This window comes from Mya arenaria, chromosome 9 (genome assembly GCF_026914265.1).
Source record: "Mya arenaria isolate MELC-2E11 chromosome 9, ASM2691426v1".
Classification (NCBI taxonomy): domain Eukaryota; kingdom Metazoa; phylum Mollusca; class Bivalvia; order Myida; family Myidae; genus Mya; species Mya arenaria.
This window is the reverse complement of record NC_069130.1, coordinates 61,951,047-61,973,955: the sequence shown is the minus strand read 5'-3', so window position 1 is coordinate 61,973,955 and position 22,909 is coordinate 61,951,047. Positions and strand designations below refer to the sequence as shown.

The 22,909-nt window shown below is 33.0% G+C and overlaps 1 protein-coding gene across 1 annotated transcript; it reads left to right on the top strand.

Annotated features, from left to right (window-relative positions):
* Positions 1-347: 347 nt before the first annotated feature.
* On the top strand, positions 348-22,251 carry LOC128246248 (uncharacterized). Its single transcript, XM_052964440.1, has 4 exons — positions 348-517; positions 5,459-5,564; positions 5,992-6,111; positions 22,075-22,251. The coding sequence occupies exons 1-4, from the start codon at positions 348-350 to the stop codon at positions 22,249-22,251; spliced, it is 573 nt and encodes a 190-aa protein (XP_052820400.1).
* The last annotated feature ends 658 nt before the right edge of the window (positions 22,252-22,909 follow it).

Below are 22,909 nucleotides of genomic sequence, written 5' to 3'. Positions count from 1 at the left end.
AGATACTATTTCAATAATTAATGGACTGCTACAAAATAACTTTATATATATATACTGAATGTGAATGAATATTTCAGCTGTATATATATTCAAATCAACATTCTCATTCCTTTTATACTGGTCGTAGCAAACCCCGTATAGGCGTTATTCTAGCACCCTTCCGCTTGGGTATATTAACTTCTGATTCGGAATTGTATACCATTACAGAACTAACGGCGTTCAAAATGTCGATATAAAGTGTCAAGGAACGATAAAGTGCTCTGTAAATCCTCTTCTTAAAAATATTAGCATAAAATGGGAAGTGTTCTCTTCAACCTTTTCCTGGGGATTCTATAAAATAGCAGACCATGGGATGTACCTGTGAACAATTAAAACTCAAGACGAATTATAAAGTTTGTAATAAACGGAATAAAACGAGCCCTCCGCCCCCCACAGATGATCAGGTAGCTGAAATCAAACACACATGGCAAATGTTAAAAGTACACATAGACAATGTGGGAGTTATAACATCTGTGAGGTAAGTATAACAAGGCGCTAGGAATACAGTATTAATCAATGACCTTAATACAAAATAAAAGTATTTTTACAATAAATTAGTTTTAACGTAGGTTAGATCATGAAGTGGCTCATTTTTTGGCTCATTTTTTGGCTCATTTTGATATATAATTGATGAATTTGTGCTCTGTCTGTGTTATTAGTTGGGTGAATATTACTCGTTCAGTGTCTGTTATGCCTTTACCATGGGTCTTTAAACAGCGTCTTTGTTATGTTTGTGTTTGGTTACTGGGCTTATCTCTGTACGTTCCATTTTAATAAAAAACGTCATTTCCATTGTGCTTTAGTGTCAAATGTTATGTGTTTTAAGATTCAATATTTAACCAAACCCGAACGCATGTATCATTTTGCATTAACGCTTACTTATTTTACAAAAAATACACAAATTCTTTACAAAAAACTGACATAAGACTAGGATAAGTTTCAGACTCAAACTCGAAATTATCTACGACAATATCTTGACGCTTGATGATTCTTTTTTAAAAACAAATTTCCTTGTTTGAATCTAGAAAATGAATATTTGCGGGCAGAATAAAAATAGATATTTTTAAATAATTTTACCCCAATAATTGATGAAAAATGAAAAAAAAATATAGCCCTTCCCGCGCACTATTCATGAATGCCTTAATACAAGTATACATGGCAATTCAAGTGTCTATCAATTAAATAAATACAGGTTCAGAAAATTGATTTCTTAGATTATAATAGATATCTGTAACACAATCGTCGTCAATGGATGAATTCTGATATACTATTTTCTTTAAATGTAAAAAATAAATACCGTATTGGAAAGCTATTGTCAATACTGTTACAATGAATGCTGTATGATATTCTAATATGCGGGTGTATTGCCAATTCCAAAACGGTTGTTTCGCCGAAATGGAGACTACAACGTTAACACAACACAGTACCATTCAACAATATACATCAAAATCCCTCTTGGGTGAGAGGAGGAAACATTTACAACTAAATCACTTATCATGCTACAAACAATTAAAAATGGTGTCAAAGCATCACATCTGATAAACAATCGTAACGTACGATCACTTTTTTGAAACACTATCCCTGATGTTGATACATATTCCGAATCAGATGGATAGATAAAATATTGCGTCCGTCTTATTCAAATAAGGAACTGGTGTCAAAGATATGAAGCTTTCGACTGATGTATACGCCGATATACACTGTTTCAGATATTTGATAAACAACATGGACGTGCTTTCTTTACTTACCGGATAATGGGACTGTTTTTGCACAGGACTATTGATTCTACTATGTCGTCACAATCTCAAACAGCTGAATTTCAATCAGATATTCTTGAACGATACAATAACACTAAAAACAATAATCAGTACCATAAACATCACTGAACAACATTTTATCACCGTTCCGCAATAAATGCCTATTCTCGAGAAAATTAAATACAGACCTGATTTTCCCATGCATTCAAGCGTTGTACTTTGGACAGGATGAGCGTGCGATTTCTTCACTTCCGGTCGTGGTATTTATGGACATGAAATGGCCAAGTATATCAAAAGAGAAATCATAAAATGTCAGTATAAGCGACCAGTTAACGTCGGTAAAACACACTCGGAAACATGAATACAAGGGTTTCGTAACAGTGCTTAAGTTATCATTAAATAAAGTGTACATTCATTTTAAGTAGGACTGGTTTTTAAACAACGGTTAAGGGCTGGGTGTACATTTTTGTTTCGTCCATTATCAGACTAATATTATTAACATCGTCTTAAAAACCTGCCCATGTATGCATGACTGTAGAATATTCTTTAATTGGCTTAATTTCGATGTTTATTTAAAAGCCTTATTCTGCTCCTACTATAAGGGGCTTCATCTGCAATGGCGCTTATCAAATTTCACAGTTTGAAATGACACACCATGGTGATATAAAACAACTTTTTAAGAGTTGTATCGGAATCAATTCGCATGTACGTATCATTCACGATGAAAAATAACATATCACGAACTCATATTTTTTTATGACCAAGTAATTGTTGTTGTGTTTTCTTTTGGAATCACTTCGAGGTGATCCTTTTATTCATAAAAACATATACAAATCATAAACATGACATTTATGGACAAGAAAATCATGATATACAACTATTTCATCTTTAAACAATGCATTTTACTAAACTAATATAACTTGTGTGTTTTTAACAAAATATTCTTAGTTGCTTTTAAATTTCATTATGTACCTATTGAGAAACCGACAATGAATTCCTTTATTCTTATATAATGTTTGAATAATCAAAAGGTCGGCATTTAATAATGCACATAAGTTAACAAATTTCAGATAAAAAGTATGATTTGTAAATACAGTAACCTATTTGAGATAGAATAGTATTGATAATATTATATTCTTTGTATTCAATTTTATATCCAATTATAAGTATTTCGAGGCTTTTCATCTGTTTATGTATATTACAATGTTTAAAGGTGGCATTTATCTTTGACCAAAAATGAGAAAGATACGGGCAATTAATAAGAAAGTGGTCATAGTCTTCGACTTGGTTGCAGTGATTACAAAGAGGACTTGCTGAGATATTCCAGCGGAATAGGTTTAGATTTGTAGCCATGATGTTTTGTAGGAGTTTGAACTTGAACTGTTTAACTTTATTTTCTGGAATTATCCCATGTAAAATAAAATACCATGATCGCCAGTTGATTGGTTTGTTGAAAGTTTCTTGCCAGTATTTATGTATGAAGGGTTTTTCAAATACAGCGTTACAAAAAATATGATAAATATCTTTATTGGTGAGATCGTCTAACTGCTTTTGACCGTATTTAAGATTTAAACACGTTTTAACCTGTGTGTTTACAGATTGAGTCGATTTAATTACAATTTTCCAGTCGTTTGGGATAGATTGTATTATTGTGTTTACCTCCGAAATCCAGTTACATTTCACCTTTAAGGTTTGCACAATTCTTCTCATGTCTATCTCACCAGATAATGAAATTATATCGTTTAGAAACATAAATCCAGAGTCAATCCAGTGTTTGAATAGTAGACATTTATTATTGAATTTAATATATTTATTTCACCATAAAACTTGAGTTCGAATTGAATTTTTAATATTGTTCGACCTTGAAATTGATTTAAATTCGAACCACGTGTTGATCAAGTCTCGGTAGAAAACAGAGAGTTTCAAGTTTTGTCCAGATAGGGATTTAGGTGAGTCTAAATTAATATTGAAGACAGGATAATTTGGTCCGAATTTATCAAGAAAATATGATGCGATTATTTTCCAGTTTGCATTTGATTTTGATTTTAAGAAATTTACCCATTTAAGTTTCATACTTTTAGAGTAGTATTTAAAGTCAGGAACTTTCAGACCACCTTTTATTTTATTTCCTATTAAGGTTGTACGCTAAATTTTATCCCTTTTGTCATTCTAAATGAAATTAAATATTAAAGAGTTAACCGTTTTAATTATATGATTGGGAGTTATGTAAGTTTGGGCAGCATCAATGATTTTATAATAGTTATTTTGCCAAAAAGATTAAGTTTATTTTCTTCCAATTGCTTATTAGCTTTTGACATTGTTCATTTTTTGCGCCCAGTTGAAATAAATGCATTCAGTTTTGTTGTTTCCAAAATAAATACCTAAGGATTTTATATATTTTGACGTGAAATTGATATTGTACATTTTATCAATGCCATTGTATTTTAAAGTACCTATCCATAGACCTTGTGTTTTAAGTATGTTGAGCTTCAGCCCGAAAAAAATGCCGAAAATATGAATAATCTCCAGGGCTACTGGGATTTCAGTTTCATTTAAAAAGAATAGGGTTGTGTCGTCTGCAAGTTGTATGATTTTTAAATGAGTGTTTTTTACATTCACACCTTTAATCGCTTCACATGTTCTTATTTTGAGTGCAAGGACTTCTACAATTGTTATAAATAAAAGAGCCGACAGGGGACATCCTTGAGGAACTCCTCGCATTATGATAAAACTATCAGATATGCAACCATTATTAGAAATTCTAGAGGAAATATTTGTGTATAGTGTTTTTACCCATTGCAAAAAATGTTTGAAATCAAACTTGGCAGGTATTTGTAGTTTATCCAGAAACACACTAATGCGGAAACCAAATTAAGGTTATTCGAGACGTAAGCGATCACTAATAACACTTACACCATCAAATTGGTTTTGTTGAAGAATATATTGAGCTTTGTTAATTCATTTTTTTCATTTAGCCAGTTAGATAAGTCTAAATCAGTTCTCAAGAACTGTATCAATTTTTGAAAGTCCGTTGAGGTCCTTGGTCGTATTGTAAAGAACGATGGCAACGTGGTTGGGATCTTGGCTGGTAGTTTTCGCCGACACACACTCGAATGGAGATACTGTTTGGTTGGAGCTAAGACAGATTTTTTTATCACATATTCCTAATTCCGCGTTGCCTTATCATACATTGATATTGTCAACAATAACTGTTGTACTATAATTTGCTTTCAACACCACTTACTTTTGTCGGTATCTCGATTGAGTCAACCAATCAGCTCCGGACAGGGATTAACAGGGGGAGGGGTTATTACATTTTATTTATTCGGTAGGTTGCGGAAACGGTCTGTGGTCTCCCTCAAAGTTGCTGTTGAACCAGTTGGTTATGTACTCGGTCTCACGTCTCTGTTGAAGTCATAAGGGGAAACCGCGGGTCGAACCCCTTTTGTTTTGCCTATGTAAAATGATAACAACTTTGGAAAACGAAGCTAGCGACAGAGGTTACCTTATTCACGTAACTAGCAGCAGCTAGTAGATTTGATTGTGTGTTTTGTCGAAGTATCGGATACCTTTGAACGTGCTCGTCCTATCAGCCAAACATTACGGATTTACATGTGGGGCTTTTCCTCGATAATACTTTCATTCAAATATTTCATTTCCAGCATGTTTGAGAACCGCCCGGTGCTTATAGAGATATTTGCAAACTTCCGGGGCAGGGATGTTGGGGATCTACAAAGGAGTGGCCTTATTCGCCAACACGCCCTAAAGGTATTAGTCTTATAATGTTTCAGTTTTCAGTTCGGAATTTTATTAAGCATAAGGTAGGAAAAAATGTACATATTTAAGGACAAAAAATTATTTCCCTAAAATTTGAATTACGGTCAAGTCAAATTCACCGTTGAAAATATTAGAACTCTTTAGTACTCGGTTGAATTGGTACATCATAGTTTAAAAAACTGTAATAGTCGATTTGATGAAGTAGCGTATGAATTAGAATATGTATTATCAAACATCTTATCGAGAAAACAGGTATATTGTCCTCCAGAACACGGACGTATGTGAAAGTGGGATCTGTTCAAATGCATGGCTAACTCATTCTAACGCATTCTGGATTTCGTTTGTTAACTTTTTAAGAAAAAGTAAACTTTTAAAATAAATCATGGTAGCTGACACTTGCATTGCTATTTCTTTATAGGTGATGGGAACTATCGACAAGTGCATTTCCAGAATAAATGAACCGGAGAACCTAGCCAAACTGCTCATCGAAACTGGAGCCTTGCATAAGAAATATAATGTCACTCCAGATGTCATACAAGTTAGACAGATTTATGCCAAATTAACTTGACAAAATTAACAAAGTAAACATCTATTGTTGTAACATTATTGAAAGCAATGCTTTCAATTCGCAAATCGATGACAACATTAGCATATTATAAAAATGGAGCAGAATAATACTCAATATATCATGGGTGATCCTATGTTATTGTCATTAGGGTTCGCTTTCACCATTCAACATATGTATATTATACTCCTAGAAACATATTGCAAAGATCAGATGCATATTTTTCACATTATTCTTTAGTCTGTCATGTAAAACAGGTCAAATAAAGTATACTGTTAAATCTAGATAATATGTAGACAACTGCAAACGTAGGCTTACTATCAGCCATTCCGTCAAAATAACTAGAAAAACGAAACTTTCGGATAAAAGTGGTCTAGTGGTATAGGTGTCTTGTTCCAGTGTGATTACACATATTGTTCGACTAACAGATTCGCCTCTACTGAATTAGTAAAGCATTTTGTTAGTTAATGCAAGATTTAACTTATTTAACATTTAACGATGCATGTTGATTCCACGTTCAGATAATATTCCCTCACTTCCTAAATGCTATAAAACCACATATAGAGGATTACTGGACAGAAGACATCGCTACTGCTTGGTATACTACTCTTCCGTATTATGAAACATTGCATGGAAATTGGGATGACCAGTGATTCCAGTGACGTCAATATAATGAGCATCAGGCAATTACGCGCATGCGCAAATTGATGCAAATTTAGACGGCAGGGGTTATAAGTCGTTGTTATAAACGTCCTGTTTAGAAGCATTTGTACGCATATAATGTCCATGAAACGTCTGATTTGTGAACGGCGTCGGTGAAAAATATGTCAATTAAAAATTGTTTATAATATGTAACGTACGTATCGTGTGAAAAATGGGTACTAAGTGTACAAATTGTGTTTGATCTACATTATTTCAAGCAAGAGTTATACCTATTGTGATACATTAATGTTGTGTCATACATAAGGGCATACGCTAATTAAAAGAAAACAATCATTTGTCAGAAATAAAAAAAATGAATTTGCGCCTTCTCGTCTTCACAGAACATAAACACGTTTAAATGTAATATTATGTTATATAACTGTATGTCAATAGTTTTTAGCAATCAGTTAGTTGTTTGAAGTAGTTTTGGTTTGTTCAAAGAAACCTCGAAAGGGAGTTTGAATAAAGATCTTAGTCGATTTAGGTTTTCTTAGTGTCATAGTTTCAATAGTTTGTTTCGTGTGGACTGAACTTAAACCGATTCTATAAATAAACACGAATGTGTGGAGATAGAGAATTATAGAAGAGTTGCCATTTGTGGCGTTTATTCAGACTTAAGATAATTAAAGTTACGAATAAAATACCAGACTGAAGGAGCCTCAAATTTCCACAGCTAATCGTGAAGTCCGTGAATCGTTGTAGAAACACAAGCTTATTCGAGCAATAAAAGACGCTATACCTGCTGTTGGTGGATCGGGACGACATCATCAATTCTAAGAAGGTTCTGGCCTGCGGCAGATGCTTTTTAGTGGTATTGCGCTGACAGATGCCATTAGGTTGTATTGCGATATTGGGAGTTTTGCGCTGTTGGGCTAAGAAACTCAACCTCTTGTATCACTTATTCTCTTTAATTCAACCTATAATGTGTCAGGTATGCAGGGAAGGGCAAATGATCGGTCTTAATTGACACATACAGGACATAAGACAGCACAGTCTTGTCGGGAATAACAGTGTAAACCACGGTTTCATGCATTTCTTTGATACATACTTCTGAATCAAAATTTTATTGAGACCTTTCGTTGACACCAATGATACAACAAGGCATTGAGCAGTTTTTTTCAAAGACCAATACATCATCCAAAATGACCAAAGAATAAATCACAACGCAGTTGACGAAATATTGGACAACTAAAATGAAATGGAAATATCATTGAAAAGTTAATACCATTCCACAATATTTGTTCGCCATATATCTTTATTCTAATATTTTAGATCATTTTATCTGAATGATATGTGCGTGTTTCATTCCTTAATATATTACAACCGTTTTGGTTGAACTGGATTCCGCAATGCAAAATATTGAGAAATATTGAACAAAATCTACCAAGGGTGCTCTTTTTTCTCTCTTTTATTATTCATTATAATAAAGATATAATAAAAGTTATATATGTATATAAAAGCTCTAGGTTGAAACTTAAATCAAATTATTTCCAGTTTGCTTCTTTAAAATTCAAATAGATAATCTAAACACTGACGTTTAATTCTCTATGTCTCGATTGTAACGAAACCGGATAGAGGCGGAAACCTTTATACCACTCACCATGCCACAAATTAGTAAAAAAAGCCTATGCGTTGTTATTTTGTTAAAAAATTGAATTATGTATTGTGCTTGTCTAAGTAAGAAGTACATCTGAAATGTCATACGTAAGATGGGATCGTTCATGTTCATAAACGACACAATATGTGTACGATAGGACCACCCCTGATCATAGATGACCAAATATATGTAATATATGACCACTCCTGTTTCTATATGAAACACCTGTGTAAGATAGGACTTCTTCTGAAATCATGCATGACTAAATATTTGTTAGATAGTGCCACCCCTGTTCATATATGACAGAATATGTGTTAGTTAGAATACCCCCTGTTCATATATAACAAAATACGTGTAAGATAGAACAACACCTGTTCAGACGTGGCAGAATATTTGGTTATAAAGGATAACCTATGTTTATAGATGACCAGTTATGTGTGAGATAGGATCAATCTTGTTCATATAAAGTAGGTCCACTACTACTATATCATGGCCAAATATGTGAATGACTGGGCCACTCCTGTCCTTGTAGCAGATTAAATGTAAAAAAATCATGAAACTTGAAATTCATATTATGCAATTGTCATTGCAATAACAAAATCAGAATCAGACAGACAAAAGTGTTTATTGTCGTATGCATGTATAAAGTAGTTTCTTGATTGAAGATAAAAAATACCACACATGAATTATAAACATGGTTAAATGATGCATGGCTTTATCATAGAATGAGGAAAAAGAGTGATGTAAAAAAGAAAAAAAGAAAACATTTATATATACATGTCATTACAATTCTTGCTTGTCTTTATTTCAGTTTTTTTGTACAAACACGTATGTTTTATTTGGATACAACGGAGAAGACATTAAAGAAATAAGAGCAAGAGTTGAATATCAAATTGAGTGCATTTTATCAAGATATTGCTCTATAAAATCTCATAATTCATGCGTGAAGTAATGTTTTACATATTGGTGCAGCGGATGGATCGGGGCCATGAATGATGTCCCGTAGCGGATCTTCGTTTCCAAAGACAGTACATCTCTTTTAAGCTCAGATTTTCTAAAGTAATAAAAGTGTTAACTAGAGTGCGCCTGTTAATGCCTTCCTTGACGGTAATTCATATGACGATTTCGTCCACACATTTTTATTGATAACACTTATATTTCGGAACATTTTATGGCATTTGCAATATTTTGTAATTTTCGTAGGTTTACGCGAGATGGGTACGTAGTCTTCTCGAGGAACATGAAAAGGAAAGAAGGGTCCAGTACTCTAGGGCTTTTCTTAGACGCTATAAAACAACCGACAAGACATGATCCGGAAGCAAAACAAAGGCCCGGATTTGAAAATGGTATGAACGAAAGTGTTTATTTAACATAATACTGAAATGAAATAACAATCCTTATACAAGAATAACTTGCATGGATGTTTCCGAGCACGCGAATTATTAATAACAGATAATTCATTCGAGAAGAAATGAACATCTCTCCTATACTGTGACGTTGTTGCTGAAGTAACGTCAACGACGTTTTTGCATCGCGGTTGACGTGCACCGGGTCGACGATTGTAACAGTGTTCTAACCGCTGTTGTTGTGTTTTGCTGAACTGAAATTGATATGCCAATATGTATGTTAATGCCGGATTGCATAATATGAGGAGAATATAGGAAATTAGCCATTAAGTAAGTGTTTGATAAACATCTGTATTTTAAATAGAAAACTGCATTACCGTATGTTTATTCCAATGAATATCATTATTTGGCGAAACTAATTATTTTAATAAAATTATCCGCATTTCCCTCGTTTTAATGAAGCAATTATAATGTTTCATCACTTACCGATGCGCACCTATAGCATGTGCCTGCGGTAATTTTAATAGACTTACCCTGTCAACCATGAATAACGACTTCTCAACAAAATTTAGAGAAAAAACAATACTGTATTAATGGCGGTTTTGTGCGTATTTTAGGGAACAAACATTTTCAGTGTCAGTCTTGTCATATTCTGAGCACTTTACCGAGCTTGATTTTGACATTGTTTTGTATTTATACGTGTACCATATTAAGATAGTATTCATTCACTGTTGAAAGATAAGTGTAGGAGTTTTATACAAAGTTAAAAAATAGTTTTAATCTTTACTTAGACATGACTCTTCGCTGAGCCTGCCAATAAGATACGTCTGAGTATATTCTGATTTGTTTTGTATTTATATGTATGATATATATTTGTCAAAGGCAAATGTCTTTTCCAGTTACTGCCAAATGATTAACTCGTATATGTCAGTGAACACTTTTGTAACCGATAATATGATTTATTCATTTACTATTATCTCTTACAAAAAAATTGCTTTATTGATAGTGCGTACGGCATTGATATTACAACAATTACTGGTTAATAGATTATTGCATGTTTCATTATTTTTAGGCAGAAAGTTTAATAGGAACCAAGTTAGGAAAAACAGAATACATGTTAAATTGACGTTGGACAGAACTCAAAGTCTTACTAATTATTTTATCCACGGAATGTCTCAGCATATGTGGTTGAATGGACTCCTGACTTCAGGAAGGGTAACTTGATTCTAACCTGTGGTGTGCCTTATGGCACTCTGGGGAATTGTGTTAGTGTTGACCCAAATAACCGTTTTGTCTTCTGAAAATCATTCGCTGATTTGGATAATCTAACTCTTCTGGGCTATTATTAATATTTTATTATACATAAACCAGAAACAGATAAGGAAATGAAAAATGTCTCTTTTTGCTCAAAATAAGGTCAGGACGCTCGTTCTCATCAGACGGAATGGTGCAATGTCTGTCATGCCACATCTCGTGAACCCTACCCTATCCATCACTCTAACCTTATTAATGTGATATATATTTCAATACCAACATTTGCGTATTACCCAAAGCGTGCTTCATACAGTTATAATAAACGCATATATATCATTATTCAGAACACTATTTAAACGTGTCCCTCTACAAGAGATCATAACAAACGAAACCTCTAACTTGTTTGTGGTGTTTGTATGTTCGATTAATTGGCTTGTCCGAAGAATCTGAAAGAAAGAAAATGTGTTTCTTAAAATCATTTTCTTTGAGTTTCTGTAGATAAATTCATATTAAATCTTCATTTTCTTCTTATTCATCAACCATCAGCTTCCTGATGCTAATTTTCTTTGTGGTATCTTCTCAGTTGATGTATACATGTTGCCAACTTTTCGTTAATTATGTCTTCAACAAACGTAGCATTGGAAAGAGAAGTGTTACATTGTTAATATTTTTTTGGTATAATTATAGCATGCGTACGAAAAGCTAAACTAACAAACAAAGTTTGGCGATTGCATGTAGTGTGTACATATTATGTTTCACTTTGTTTAGTTAACATATGTTTGGAGATTATTGTAGCCTTTTGTTGCCCTGTGATTAGACACACACCGGCTTATATCAACACCGATTGTTCCTTTAATTAATCAAGGATATCAATAAAAAAAATGTATACTTCTATTGGTTTTGTGCATGTGTGTGTTTTGTATGACTAAGAAATAAATCTGTGAGACAGGGTTAACCTATACATTGTTATAAAAATCTTAAACCCTTCCTGCACCTTTTAGATGCCGTATAAACGATAGACGCACGCAAGCACCCCCAACACACACCCGCACGAATGCACATACACACACACACACGCACGCACGCACACACACACAAACACAGGAATGTGCCTTTTTGGTTAATTTATACCTATTATATATCCGTTTCATCTCTTTTTTAAAGGTTTTGCGCAACGTTTGGTGTTTACATAGTACGTTTTATGCACAAATAGCGTAAAAGTACTCTTCTCTATAACGTTACCCTCCGTGTTTTATAACTTTGAGAGGATATTATAAAGCAGATCTGGCGAGCTATAAAAGACCACATATCTAACCTTGGAGTTTATAACTTATTTTAGGTAAGTGATCATTAGTCGTCAAAAGCGTTTATAATTCCAAACTTTTGAAGGCAGATCGGCAAGCTTATATAATTAGCTCAGACAAGTAGGTTAATAGTTTTTATTGAGACGTATATTGAATAAGACAGCTGAGAAGCCAATTCGAATGTGATGTTATCGACAAAAAGGATTTCGCGTGTTAGAGCCCTTAACTACTTTCTACAATAAACTACGTTCTTTTGAGATGACAATGTATTCCCACAGAACAGATGATCGATTTGTTTGGTTTTACTTTAAAAAGTTGGCAAACATCACATTTAATGGGTTTTACTCCGTAGTTCCATAAGATGAAATGAAAAACATTATAAGAAGCCAAATAAAATGATACCTAATATTTTATCAGAATTAAAAGCCATTATTTTACAAAATAACCAAAGAAGAGAAAATCTGTCTGACAAACCTGATTAAATTACGTTTTATTAGATTTCAGTTATTGAGACCTTTGTATAACTGGTGGAAAAAGACAATAACACCGCATTCCAAACAAAGTGAATTATACCAAGCTAGAACCATATCAGATATTTGAGACGACAAAAATCATCCAGAGAGAATCAACGGTTCTTATAAATTCTTGAAATATTTTCTTTAGACGTGTATTTTGTCATTATCCATAGAGTAGACAATGGTGTTTTCCATACTTTGTTGATTAAGTGTCTCACTTTACATAGCAATTTGTTGGAAAAAAGTTGTATGAATCGATAAGCAGAAATATTTCCTCATTTGAAGTGTAAAATACAGAGAACAACTGATGGGAAATACTGACTGTCAAATTAATGAATACCCTGTATATTATCTACGTTACACAGCAGGCAAACAAACTTATAAATACCGTATTTAAAGGCACAAGACTCAGAACTAAAAAACACAGAATAGATGACACACAAAGTACGAAGTATGCAAACAAAACACACATGCATCGAAATAGAAATTGTTTTAAAAAGGTACGGTTTCATCAGGCTCGACAATTAAGGGGCGCTTAAAACCCCAATTCATTGCTTACTTAGTGTTCGCTAACCGGGCAAAGGCTGTTATCAGAACATTTATAGTTCGAGTTTGACCCGTTAGCTGTGACCGTGTAGACAAGACCACTGTCACCTTATAATGTTTAAAGTTAGAATTACCCTTTTTAGTTACTTACCTGATATATAGATACGTATTAAACAATTTAACGCAGCAGTTATTCAGGTTTGACGACCAGAGCAGTAGGTAACCTATTGGGATGTAATACGAATTCGAACCCGTTGAGGGTAAACCTTTTATTGCTGTTTGTTTGTTTATCTTTCTTCGCTTTTCATGAGTTCAAATTTGTTAAAAACAAATGAGTTTTTTTATTCAAAACATAGAATCTATCTTTTTTAAACGCTTTTTATTTTTCTATGTCGACTCATTTATCTACCATTGTTCTTCATGGCTTGCAAACATAAATATTGATTAATATACTTAAATATAGGTTTTATATAACTTAAGCTTCGCTCGCGAGTTAATGTTGGGCGCAATACATATGGTGAAACTAACTCAGCAAATTACCCATTGTGTGGATTGGCCGAATTATCTATAAATACATACGTACATTCACGGCTCAGTGCGTACATTCGCAGCATACCAATTAAGATGCTTTGATAGTTCTTTATGGTGTGCTTTCATGATTGGTCACTTCTACAGTGTGTGTTTCCCTTTCTCGATGTGCCCCTTAACAAGCTGTACTTTAGAAAACTATTATTTGTGATATCTTCGACCTTAACGATTTGCGAAATGACAGGATGGAAAAAATGCGCATTTGGGAAGCAAAACATCACGAGAGTAAAGACACGAATATTTTAACAAACGAAGATTATCAAAACTTTCAAGTGGGAGATGTATCCAGAACATTTATGTTGAAATGGTACTTTGATTGAATCGCTGCACTTTAGTTTTCGTACATAAAAAATGCAAAATGTTTTTTCTCTGTTTGATTGTTTCGGTGAAGTCTTTCTTGAGTTAAATGATGTAAGAACAGACAAATCACACAAATTTACAAAATCTTTTTTGTAAAACAGAATTCAATTCATACATGCAAATTATGATGAAACTTAGTCAACGTTCAAAAGTAAATTAGCGGAACAATCAAGTTTGTAACCGTATTGGGCTAGATGCCACACTTTTGGCCGAATCTAACTTTGTCAAAATAAGGACCTAGACAATTAACTTGGTCAGATTGTTTTTGTAGTTAAATTTAAGACAGGTTCAATACTGGAAAACAAGGAATAACAAGCAACGTTACCAGGTCAAATAAGAACAAAACCGTTGTGTTGTTTTCCGATCCATTGATCACGTGCCTGTCCTAGTAATACCTCAGCTTGGTGAGATCTGTTACCTCAAACTCAATATAATCGTTTACTCTCAATAAGGCTCATACACGTTATGTTTATAACCATGAATCAATACGATTGTTGGGCATAATCATAGTGCGTATCAGGTAAACCGAGTAATCACATGTAAATGTAAATAAAAGTTTATAACCTACCGTATACTTACTTGACACATAACTGCCATCATTTAGTTCCACATGTGTTTGATGTAAAAATGTACTAGTTAATAATAGTATTAACATTGTTGACGTCATATTTTAAGTCAAAACTGAATGTCAATGAATTTCATATGTCATTGGAATTGAAGGCACACTTCATTTTGCCAGGATTTGAAAATCCTAATCGTAGACAGTCAATCAAACCTATATATATATGTTCCCAGAATGCAAAGTTTTTTTTTTAAAAAACTGCTGGGAAAGAGCCAATTCCTTCCAACAGGTCTGATATAACTAATCGGATTTCAATGAATAGGTCTGAGGAGAGAATTACTAAAGTAAAAAATATATATGTTTGATTAAAAATGAAGGAAAATTGATACTCTACTTGTTCTATTTTTCCTAAAAATATTCAATTTAAAATGAATGCACAAAATACAAAAGGGTTTTGAAACAAAGCATCTATATATCACCGATGCGGCTAAGATACTTGCTTTGAGCATTTCTTACAAGTCTTCAATCCTGTCCCCATCATTGATATTGTCGCAAGAAACGAAGCACAGCCTTGGTTTTTATTGTGTCAATCATGTGAAGAAGATGATTAAGGATAAATATTATTGAAAGTGACCTTTATGAAAAACGAAATAAAAAATAAATCATTCGTATCCGTCTTAGCGGCATTTTTGTATAGTCAAAAATGCTTAGACTAAATATAGTTTTTTTGAAGGCGTTTATGTTGAATATCATAAAATACGACTCTTCAGAAAGTGCTTGTACTGGTGTTTGTCGCCATGAATTTTTACCAAAAAAGTAGGTTTAAAATCAATCAAACCGCGATGAAAACAAATCAAGACTTTTAGAAACGCAAGCAAACACCAAGAAAAATCAGCGCTTCCTGACAAGGACGGAGTACTTGCTTTTCAATGTCTTAAATGTGCTGATGAGATGACTTCCGTCGGCGTCCTTGAAGCAGGGAATGGATTATTTCCGAAGGTTATTGACTAGATGCTGAAATCGACTTTTCAAATTATGAGAAACAAATGTTTATAGAACTGTGTTTTTATGACAAAAACCGTGTAGTTAAGCAATTATTACCAACTGATTGAATATATTCACCTAGACGTTGTCTTCCTAGAATTGGTTCTCGTGAACATAAACCCACTGTCATAAATAAGTAATCCTTCCTTTTCTCAACGCAACTACAATTAGAAGCAAATTTAAATAAGCAGCTCATATTGTGCTTTTCACATACTGTATAACAAGGGGTTGCCCTAGTATCTCCTTTAGTATTGAATACTGTTCTTTGAACTTTCGATTATGTATGTATGTCGATAACCTCGATGCTATCAATGTGCGAATTCATGGTAAAATATTATAGACAATATTATCCTTGCATAATTAAGATTCAAGACCATTTGAATACACTATGTACTGATAGTTACTATTTATAATAGAGGACGGATTCGTGACGGAAAATTCCTGATATAAATGACTTTCCTACATTTTTCTTTATAACTTATATATTCAACCTAAACCACAGGTTTGACTTTTGACACATACCAACCAGTTAAGATAGCAATAGAGTGAAACAGACAGGTTTTCCGAATAATGTAATTGACACTTTCACTGACGCACAATAATAGTTTCTTTTGATATCTTGAAGACAATCGGTGGCTATCGATTTCTTGTCAAACTTCTATGATAACTCATACGTGCATTAACAAATGTCAAATAACACACACAATGTGTCTACAGAATGACGCAAACAACTTGACTTTGAAGCTGTTATGTCTCAAACCAATTATTTCGACGGCCATATTGTTACGGATATGAGAGTCAGAGATATAGCACACAATATTGCGTGACTAGGATGACTGAAATATTTGCCTTTTTAAACAGTTATTGGACAAGAAAACTCGTATGTTTCAGAATTTACATGTTTTATTAATGATATAACTCATCTTTACAGATTATGCATGACAAAAACATATACATCGACCAAATTCAATCTTTTTATTGTAAATGATATTGAAAACACTAGTGTTAAAATGTGCATGTCTGCGTTTACGGTTTACCTTCAAAATATTATATTTATTGTACTTTTCTAGCAGAATAAATGTGTCGTAAATATACAGTTTATGTTGTTTTACACGATTTTGCAAAATGATATCCAAGTATAAAGTTATCCAATATACGAATAACTTGGCATTCCATCATGTGAACGTTCGTTATTTTATTTGTTGATGTCTCGAGAGTTCATATAAATAATATTTCTGTTGAAAGGTAACTGCATAGTTACTCATAACATGGATGTACAATGAATGTCCGATAACTTATTAATAAAAGCATTTTACTTTGAACAGTTGTTCTGAATTTCAGCTGAAATTGGACGTGACAAAACCGATCTTGCAATACTCCAAGGCCCAAATATCTTCCTTCAAACTCACATGTTCGATATAGGTCCTAAATAATCATTTTCTATTCAGTAGACCAATTTAAATAATGTCATACTAATATTGGTCCAACAACCATCCAACATCACATTATTGTACATGGTATAACTTTAATAGAGGTAACTAGATAAGTGAGGAATGTAAATGAGGCTTGTGTCTTGATACACAGGCTCAGAAATCTCATTTTTAGATTATATTAGATAACTATAATAGAATAGTCGTCAACGTGTAAATATTTTCAATATTAGCTTTAACTGTAAAAAGTGAGCATCATATTGCAAAATTATTGTAAACATTGTTACAATGAATACTGTATGATTTTCAAATCCTCGGGTGTATAGCAAATTCCGAAACGGTTGTTTCGCCGAAATAGAGACTAAAATGTGAACACGACAGAGTACCATTCAACAATATAATATAAATTATTGTCGGGTGAGAGGGTGAAACATGTACCACTAAATCACTATTCATGCTACAAACTACTAGGAACGGTATCAAAGCCAACTAATTACATCTTATAAACAATCGTGCGATCACTTTTTCAAGAACTTTTACCCTCATAATCATACTCGTCTGGGGCCATTATGAGTCACTCGGGCCAATTATCACTCAACGGCCCGGCTACGCCGTGTTTTAACCTCTAAATAACAGTCAAGTCTCTTTGTCAAGTGTCTGTTTAAAACAACACAAATGTGATGTTATATATATAATAGGAAATAACAACTGAAAGGATAAGGAAAAAGTGTGTATGCTTCCTATAAAATATTTGATACCTCAATGAAATATAATCATGAATTACAATGAGTATTGAGAGTGTAATAAGTACTTAATAATGTTATGTTAAACCATGTATACAGGTGAAGTATAGATCGAAATCATATTTACGTCGTCTTTGCTCACTGTAATTGAATTGTATCATATTGTTTGTCGTTTGTGAAAAATCCTTTATTCATACACATATGTTTGATGGAGTCGATGTTTAATCTGTGGCATTTGGTTAAAGAAATATCTTTGTCATTTAAATTTAAACTACGAGCCCCTTTCCTTTTTCTACGAACTTGGCATTTACATAATTAATATTCATTTATGCAACGTTAATCAGCAAAGTATTTTTTTTGATAAAAGGAAGAGAGAAATGGAAGAGGTCAAATATCTCATTCCGGGATATAATATTGATATATTTAATGCAGACTTCAAAATTACTAGCAACTCGAGTCACTTAACATGTAAAGATTGATGTGAATGAATGATACAAATGTTTGTGCCATATCAATATAAAGTTTATGTGGAGGGTTGCTATCTTAAAAAATATGAATTTTCCGAACTATCCATCACTGAAATTGATTACGTCTGTAGTTGTTTCGAAACCGATGTGTCTTACATGCACAGAAACATTTTTTCTCTATTTTTTTTTTAAAAGTAGTAATTACTGACCAAAGAACGTCATTGCGAAAGATCTATGCAATAACACAAGACACAACACCAGTTATTTAAGGGAGAACACACATAATTACCCTTGACCCCCCCCCCCACCCCGTGACAAGCCAGACAGTAAAGGGTAAAACACACATAAAACATATATGAGTCATTAACTGGAAACCAAAGAAACAATTCAACCAGTGAAGGGGCTTTAAACATCAATCAGACTAATATATGAACTGCATTGAACAGGCCGGATTATCGCCTAGAGATACATAATAACATTTATAAGTGCAGTGGATTTCGATCTCGTCACTATTCCGACTGTTCCATCTAAGGATGATGAGTATATTCGTCATATTACCCTGCACTTTGCATAGATGTTTCCGTTGAAGAATTGGTTCAAAAATAACATTTTCCCAAACATATAACAACTAAATGATGTAACTCAATAGAAAACGTTATTCACTTTTTAAATTTTAATTTGGCAACATGCAAAAGTATAGACGAGTCGGCACCATTAAATTGGTGGAGTTGTCGAAATAGACGGAACAAAATACCGTGTTATCAAAAACATTGAATAGTTTTATCCGGAGCAGTTTTAGTTGAAAATTATATATAAGGTGGTTGTACGATATGGTAAGTTTAATTGGTAATTGATTAGCTTTTAGGTAATTTTCTGTAGGTTTTTGTGTACATTTTATAACCTCTTGCACAAGTATTTAAAACGATGCAATTCACAGATTTCCTGACGCGGAATAATTCTTCCTTTAAATATATTCACGACATTCGATGGTTATCGATTTATTGTTATATTTCTATGATAAATCATACGTGCATTAATTAATTTAAATAACAGACTCAATGAAGAGATTTGCCTACTGAATAATAACAACAACTTATCTTGTAGCTGCGTCCTCTAAAGTTAATTATTTCGACAGCCATATCTTTACGGATATGAGCACAATAGATAAAGCACTCGATATAACGTGACATGGGTGAATGCAATGGTTGTTTTGTGAAACAGTTATTGGACAAAAATTAGATTGCTGCTTGCTTGGCTTTTGTTTCCATAAGATTGTTCATCTTATCAGAAGAAGCATGACAAAAGCATTTACCACGACTAAATACAATATTTTTATTGTTGATAATTTTGAAAACACTTGTGTAACCATGTGAATGTCTGCTTTTACAGATAACCTTCAGAGTGGTGATTTGCTAGCCGAGTAAACATGACGTAGTTTGACAATATATATTGACACTTGTACGCGTTGTTGTTCTACGTGATTTTATGAAGATATCCAAGTATTAACTTGTCCAAACAAGCTTGCAAAACAATCGAGTCAGTGTTCATAATGTTATTTTTGATGCCTCTCGGTCTCATATAATTAACGTGTTAGTTGCAAGGTTACTGTATACGTATAACACAATGTAAAATGAATGTCCGAAAAATGAAAATCAATAAATGCAGTTGAGTTTGATTTATTGTTCTTAATTTCAGGTGAAGTCGGATGTGAAATATTCTGCAATATTCCAATGTCAAAAAGCTTGTTCCATTGAAAACATATATGAATATTATAACCTAGATCTCTATTTTACCTTTGCATGGTTTTCTATCAACCCTTTCATTCGATTATATTTCTTATTCAACTCAATCAAACAATTGAGCAATCCATGTTCAACCCTTTAAATCTGTGTTTATTTTAGAAAATTTCCAATTGACTGCATAATTACGCATGTCGACAAGAAAGTGCTCTACAACCAAATATAAATGTTAAATTATTCATCAGATGTGAGTTTAAGTATTTGTTTTATATAAAGTTTATTTCAGGTTTCGTATGTCATTATAGACAAAATGTAAGCATGCAGAAACTCACAACAGCACAAAATATTTGTCATCGAACGTGACGTAGGGTAAACAGGTTTAAACAAAAGGCTTCACCGAACAGGACACCTGTGTGGACGATGTTATTAACAGTTCAACAGCGTTTGGAATATTTACCAGCATGGTGGTGGATGGAGAATATCTATTCGATTGAAGACAGTTGCAAGTGTTTTTGAGCAGATACAATGTTCCTATTCATCCTACCTATGTTTAATTTAACCCAAGTATTGGCCATTTAATTATTTCAATGTCATATGTTGTGTTTCATTTGTTTCGACTTAGCCTAGAGATTTCAATATATACATATTTAAATAGTTCAATACTATAAACGGTGATGCTAAAACAACAAAATTGAAAAATACTGTTCGGATAGAATGTTATTTATAATTATAGAATATAAAGCTTAGCTCGCCCATCCGTAGCCAGCTTATGTATAGAGACAACTTAACAAGAGTATTACTCATCAACTTTCTTTAAACTCTACAGTATCTGATTTTGAAAATTATCCTCATTCAGTTATTACATGAATATTGCTATTGCCAAATTAATTTCACAAAAAAAAAATGCATTTCAACTTAAACATTATCTATATTAATAACATGGTAGTTTAATAGTTCTTGCTATCTCAATTTAAATCAGATCGCATGTAGTTTACAATAAAAATAAAGACAGATAACGGTAAAACCAAGTTCGTGTTTGTGTTTCCGGTATGGAAAAAGAAGACATATTAACATTTTCCTAAACGCATGTTCTTCGTGTCTTGCGTCATCAACCTTGCAATAAGGACTGACTTGACTCAAAAAACATCAAAACAAAATATTTGCCCATCATACTGAGGTTAAAGCATTTGCTTGTTTCTATAAACAGTTATCGTCGTTGTGCATTAACGTTTGTGTGTTATGTTAATAAGAATAAATTATGTACAATTAAAGAGAGCGAATCCAGAAACTCATTACGACCATTTATTTCTAGAGTACAAGTAATACCGATAATGTAAAGTTAACTTCAAGTAATCGTTTCTTGATGTTCCAATAAAGAAAGTAATGATCTCAATTCACCGACGACCAAAATAGCATATTTTCAAAAGAAGCAGACTAGAATCCACATCTTGACCCTTCGCTTTTACCAAACGATATATCTATTTTATATATTTAGAAACATATGGAAGTGAACAGGTACATATTTCTCACAACCTTTTATAGTCCGTCATGTAAAACAGATCAAATAAACGATATTGTTAAATCAAAAGTGGTCTAGTGGTATAGGTGTATTCTTTCTAGCGCCATTACAAAAATAGTTAGGCTAACGGATTCGTCCCCGTCGCATTGTTGAAGCATAGTAGTTAATTTATCATTTAACGTTTGTGACATTTAACAATGCACGTTTTTTACATTTTCAGGCAATATTCCCTCACTTCATCAATGCAGTAAAGCCACACATAGAGGATTACTGGACAGAAGACGTCGCTACTGCTTGGGAAACTTTATTCCATATTATTACGCATTACATGAAAATTGAACTGACAAGAGATTCCAATGACGTCAACTCTATAAATAGCCATTTCAGTGTAACTTGATGAGCATCGAACAATTATGCGCATGCGCAAAGTGATGCAAAAATTATACTGATGGGTCATTTGTCATTGATATGATAGTACTGTGTAGAGGCATTTTGTATGCATATAATGCCCATAAAACGTTGGAGGCGTGAACGGCGTGAGTAAAACGTATCCTTAATAAAAAATATACTTATAATCAGTGGCGAATGTAAAGTGTGAAGAGTGTGTTTAAGAGATGTAAGTGCTATTTAGACAAAAATCGCCGCTGGATGTTTTATGCTTAATAGAGTTACAAGGTGTACATAATTTAATAAAAATATACAATTACACGCAAAAGTAATATCCTTTGTAATACAATAATGTCGTCTTTGTAAGTTTAAATTAAAATAGAAAAGAGGACATACGTTGATAAAAAGAAAACAATCGCTGTTTAGAATTAAACGAAAACATAATACATGGTTTTGCGTTTTTCCGTCTGCACAATAGAATTGTACGTTTAAATCTAAAATATCTAATTATCACTGTACACTAGTATTGCAATCAGTCCCTAGTTTGAAATATTTGTTGTTTGTTTTAAGCAATATTCAGGAGAAGTTCAAATTAATATTTAAGCTGATTTTAGTTTTCTTAGTTTCATGGTTTCATAAGTTTCCTTTATACGAATTTAAGTGAATTA